Raw genomic sequence first — 6,000 nt, forward strand, 5'->3', positions numbered from 1 at the left:
TCAGCAGTAGCACCCTACCTGAGACCCTGATAGTCAGCAGTAGCACCAAACCAGAGACCCTGATAGTCAGCAGTAGCACCATACCAGAGTCCCTGATAGTCAGCAGTAGCACCATACCAGAGACCCTGATAGTCAGCAGTAGCACCATACCAGAGACCCTGATAGTCAGCAGTAGCACCAAACCAGAGACCCTGATAGTCAGCAGTAGCACCATACCAGAGACCCTGATAGTCAGCAGTAGCACCATACCAGAGTCCCTGATAGTCAGCAGTAGCACCATATCAGAGAACCTGATAGTCAGCAGTAGCACCATACCGGAGAACCCTGCAGTAGCACCATCAGAGACCCTGATAGTCAGCAGTAGCACCATACCAGAGACCCTGATAGTCAGCATTAGCACCATCAGAGAACCCTGCAGTAGCACCATACCATAGACCCTGATAGTCAGCAGTAGCACCATATCAGAGACCCTTATAGCCAGCAGTAGCACCATATCAGAGACCATTATAGTCAGCAGTAACACCATACCATAGACCCTGATAGTCAGCAGTAGCACCAAACCAGAGACCCTGATAGTCAGCAGTAGCAGCATACCAGAGACCCTGATAGTCAGCAGTAGCACCATACCGGAGAACCTGATAGTCAGCAGTAGCACCATCAGAGACCCTGATAGTCAGCAGTAGCACCATACCAGAGAACCCTGCAGTAGCACCATACCAGAGAACCCTGCAGTAGCACCATACATGAGAACCCTGCAGTAGCACCATACCAGAGAATCCTGCAGTAGCACCATACCAGAGAACCCTGCAGTAGCACCATACCTGAGACCCTTATAGTCAGTGTGTGCCTTAGATAAATGATAATGTTTTATTGGCTTTAAATCCTTATTTATGTAATAGAATACTATTTAAAAAAACAGGCTTTTGTTTATCCTCTATTACAACATGGTTTGTGTTCTTGTTATTGATGTATAATTATTTAGGATTGTGTTTTTACCTCTGGGTCCTCATCCTTCTTCTTCTTCTTGGCTGGTGTAGAGGAGGGAGAGGTGGAGGGGTTGGTGGTCGAGGTGATGGAGGGGATCTCCTGTGAGGGGCTGTCGGCCCCCTGGGGTCCTCCTGGCGAGTCCTGGGAGGAGCTGGGGGTCTCTGCCTCCGGCTGGATTATTTTCAACTGGGAAAACACACCACACACGCACGCACGTACGCAGGCGGGGACAGCGTTAAGCGTTAGTCAGTTAATTGGCTGTTGGTTCTAATAACTATTTAGTGGGAAGGGAAGGTAAACAATTGATTGTGATTGATTTATATTAAGAATTAAATCACACAATTCTACTTGTAATGATGCCTGTAGTGATGCCTGTAGTGATGCCTGTAATGATGCCTGTAGTGATGCCTGTAGTGATGCCTGTAATGATGCCTGTATTTGATACCTGTATTGATGCCTGTATTTGATACCTGTATTGATGCCTGTATTGATGCCTGTAATGATGCCTGTAGTGATGCCTGTAGCGATGCCTGTAATGATGCCTGTAATGATGCCTGTATTGATGTATGTAATGATGCCTGCAGTGATGCCTGTAATGATGCCTGTAATGATGCCTGTAGTGATGCCTGTAATGATGCCTGTAGTGATGCCTGTAATGATGCCTGTAATGATGCCTGTAGTGATGCCTGTGGTGATGCCTGTAGTGATGCCTGTAATGATGCCTGTAATGATGCCTGTATTTGATACCTGTATTGATATCTGTAATGATGCCTGTAATGATGCCTGTAATGATGCCTGTAATGATGCCTGTAGTGATGCCTGTAGTGATGCCTGTAGTGATGCCTGTATTGATGTATGTAATGATGCCTGCAGTGATGCCTGTAATGATGCCTGTAGTGATGCCTGTAGTGATGCCTGTAGTGATGCCTGTATTGATGCCTGTAATGATGCCTGTATTTGATACCTGTATTGATGTCTGTAATGATGCCTGTAGTGAGGCCTGTAATGATGCCTGTATTGATGCCTGTATTGATGTCTGTAGTGATGCCTGTAATGATGCCTATAATGATGCCTGTAATGATGCCTGTAATGATGCCTATAATCAATCAAATTCAATCAATCAAATTTATTTTATATAGCCCTTCGTACATCAGCTGATATCTCAAAGTGCTGTACAGAAACCCAGCCTAAAACCCCAAACAGCAAGCAATGCAGGTGAAGAAGCACGGTGGCTAGGAAAAACTCCCTAGAAAGGCCAAAACCTAGGAAGAAACCTAGAGAGGAACCAGGCTATGTGGGGTGGCCAGTCCTCTTCTGGCTGTGCCGGGTGGAGATTATAACAAAACATGGTCAAGATGTTCAAATGTTCATAAATGACCAGCATGGTCGAATAATAATAAGGCAGAATAGTTGAAACTGGAGCAGCAGCACAGTCAGGTGGACTGGGGACAGCAAGGAGTCATCATGTCAGGTATTCCTGGGGCATGGTCCTAATCAGACCTGTAATGAGGCCTGTAATGATGCCTGTAATGATGCCTATAATCAGACCTGTAATGATGCCTGTAATGATGCCTGTAATGATGCATGCAGCGATGCCTGTATTGATGCCTGTAATGATGCCTGTAATGATGCCTATAATGATGCCTGTAATGATGCCTATAATGATGCCTGTATTGATGCCTGTATTGATGTCTGTATTGATGCCTGTATTGATGCCTGTAGTGATGCCTGTAATGAGGCCTGTAATGATGCCTGTATTGATGCCTGTATTGATGTCTGTAGTGATGCCTGTAATGATGCCTGTAATGATGCCTGTAGTGATGCATGCAGTGATGCCTGTAATGATGCCTGTAATGATGCCTGTAATGATGCCTGTAATGATGCCTATAATGATGCCTGTAATGATGCCTGTATTGATGCCTATAATAAGACCTGTAATGATGCCTATAATGATGCCTGTAATGATGCCTGTAATGATGCCTATAATGATGCCTGTAATGATGCCTGTATTGATGCCTATAATGAGGCCTGTAATGATGCCTATAATGATGCCTGTAATGACGCCTGTAATGATGCCTATAATGATGCCTGTAATGATGCCTATAATCAGACCTGTAATGAGACCTGTAACGATGCCTGTAATGATGCCTGTAGTGATGCCTGTAATGATGCCTGTAGTGAGGCCAGTAATGATGCCTGTCATGATGCCTGTAGTGATGCATGTAGTGATGCCTGTAGTGATGCCTGTAATGATGCCTGTATTGATGTCTGTATTGATGCCTGTAGTGAGGCCTGTAATGATGCCTGTATTGATTCCTGTATTGATGTCTGTAGTGATGCCTATAATGATGCCTGTAGTGATGCCTGTAATGATGCCTGTAGTGAGGCCAGTAATGATGCCTGTCATGATGCCTGTAGTGATGCATGTAGTGATGCCTGTAGTGATGCCTGTAATGATGCCTGTATTGATGTCTGTATTGATGCCTGTATTGATGCCTGTAGTGAGGCCTGTAATGATGCCTGTATTGATTCCTGTATTGATGCCTGTAGTGATGCCTGTAATGATGCCTGTAGTGAGGCCTGTAATGAATGCCTGTAATGATGCATGCAGTGATGCCTGTAATGATGCCTGTAATGATGCCTGTAATGATGCCTATAATGATGCCTGTAATGATGCCTGTATTGATGCCTGTATTGATGTCTGTATTGATGCCTGTATTGATGCCTGTAGTGATGCCTGTAATGAGGCCTGTAATGATGCCTGTATTGATGCCTGTATTGATGTCTGTAGTGATGCCTGTAATGATGCCTGTAATGATGCCTGTAATGATGCCTGTAATGATGCCTGTATTGATGCCTATAATGAGGCCTGTAATGATGCCTGTAATGATGCCTGTAATGATGCCTGTAATGATGCCTATAATGATGCCTGTAATGATGCCTGTATTGATGCCTATAATGAAGCCTGTAATGATGCCTATAATGATGCCTGTAATGACGCCTGTAATGATGCCTGTAAGGATGCCTGTAATGATGCCTATAATCAGACCTGTAATGAGGCCTGTAATGATGCCTATAATGATGCCTGTAATGATGCCTATAATGATGCCTGTAATGATGCCTGTAATGATGCCTATAATCAGACCTGTAATGAGGCCTGTAATGATGCCTGTAATGAGGCCTATAATGATGCCTGTAATGAGGCCTCCCCCACCTCTACAGAAGAGTTAGATCAGCATGTGTGTGTGTGTGATTGTAGAGACCATGCTGACAGAGACAGTCAGTAGAGCTGGTAGGACTGACAGAAGGATGTGTTGGACAAGGACAGTCTTTAACCTTATTGTCAGTGTTGAAGACCAGCGGCTGGACCTTGACTGCCTCACTGATGGTCCACACCCTGTTGTTCCCGGTGTCGGCAGGCGGCGAGGCAGAGATGATGGAGAAGGTCACACCGGGGGCAACTGAGGCTGAGGTGGCTGTTGGGCTGCTGCTGCTGGTAGAGGTGGGGGAGATGCCTCCAGGCCAGGCTAGGGCCGGGGAGAGAGACTGGGTCTGGGCCGGGGAGAGAGGCTGGGTCTGGGCCGGGGAGAGAGAGTGAGTCTGGGCCGGGGAGAGAGACTGGGTCTGGGCCGGGGAGAGAGACTGGGTCTGGGCCGGGGAGAGAGACTGGGTCTGGGCCAGGGGAGAGACCAGGGTCTGGGCCAGGGGAGAGACCAGGGTCTGGGCCAGGGGAGAGACCAGGGTCTGGGCCAGGGGAGAGACCAGGGTCTGGGCCAGGGGGGAGACCAGGGTCTGGGCCAGGGGAGAGGCCAGGGTCTGGGCCAGGGGAGAGACCAGGGTCTGGGCCAGGGGGGAGACCAGGGTCTGGGCCAGGGGAGAGGCCAGGGTCTGGGCCAGGGGAGAGACCAGGGCCTGGGCCAGGGGTGGGGGTGAGGAGGTTGTGAAGGTGGCTGTGTCTCCCTGGCCTATGGAGAGACGTTCTGGACTGAACGTGCTGTTGGCTGTAGGCAGGGCCGGGCCGAGGGTGTGGCTCTGTGTGAGGGTGTGGCTAGAGCTGTGGGTGTGGTTAAAACTGTGGGCGTGGCTCTTAGGGCTGACTACAGCGGTAGCTCTCTGGAGGTTGAGGAGACTGAGGGCCTGACAGGATGACTGTTTCTGGCTGGCTGGCTGCTCCTGAGGGAGAGACACAGGGCTGTGGCTGAGGAGGAGGCTGGCTGGCTGCTCCCTAGGGAGAGACACAGGGCTGTGGCTGAGGAGGAGGCTGGCTGGCTGCTCCCTAGGGAGAGACACAGGGCTGTGGCTGGGGAGGAGGCTGGCTGGGATCACACTCTTTGGCTGAACCTGGAGAGGAGGGAGGGAGAGAAGGAGCATGTTACAACTTCTTTGGAATAGGGGGCAGTATTTTCACATCCGGATGAAAAGCATGCCCAAAGTAAACTACCTGTTACTCAGGTCCAGAAGCTAGGATACGCATATAATTGGTAGATTTAGATAGAAAACACTCTAAAGTTTCTGAAACTGTTAAACTGATGTATGTGAGTATTACAGAACTGATATGGCAGGCGAAACCCAGAGGACAAACATCCCCCCCAAAAAAAATATTTGGCTTACCACTATTTTCAACGGCTAGTACTATAATCATAAGCCCAAGTCCTCCCAAATTGCAGTTCTTAGGGCTTCCACTAGATGTCAATAGTCTTTAGAAAGAGTTTCAGGCTGGTTTTTGGTTAATGGTGCTGCCACCTGGTGGTTACTACAACACCTGGTTGGTTACTTCAACACCTGGTGGTTACTTCAACACCTGGGTTTGTAATGGTGCTGATACCTGGTGATTACTTCAACACCTGTGTTTGTAATGGTGCTGATACCTGGTGGTTACTACAACACCTGGGTTTGTAATGGTGCTGCAAACCTGGAATTTACTTCAACACCTGGGTTTGTAATGGTGCTGATACCTGGTGGTTACTTCAACACCTGATGGTTACTTCAACACCTGGCGGTTACTTCAACACC

At 48.0% G+C, this 6,000-nt stretch overlaps 1 protein-coding gene across 4 annotated transcripts in view; it reads right to left on the minus strand.

The window, feature by feature from the left end:
* Positions 1-6,000, minus strand: part of LOC110510401 (PHD finger protein 21B) — a 173,725-nt gene that overhangs the window by 41,935 nt on the left and 125,790 nt on the right. For all 4 annotated transcript variants that reach the window (XM_036945485.1, XM_036945484.1, XM_036945483.1 and 1 more), the window contains 2 exons: positions 4,324-5,328; positions 997-1,173 (listed from right to left, as the gene is read on the minus strand). In XM_036945485.1, the coding sequence (XP_036801380.1) occupies positions 997-1,173; positions 4,324-5,328 (1,182 nt within the window). The remainder of the gene's footprint in view (positions 1-996; positions 1,174-4,323; positions 5,329-6,000) is intronic.

Source organism: Oncorhynchus mykiss, chromosome 15 (assembly GCF_013265735.2).
Source record: "Oncorhynchus mykiss isolate Arlee chromosome 15, USDA_OmykA_1.1, whole genome shotgun sequence".
NCBI classification, from domain to species: Eukaryota; Metazoa; Chordata; class Actinopteri; order Salmoniformes; family Salmonidae; genus Oncorhynchus; species Oncorhynchus mykiss.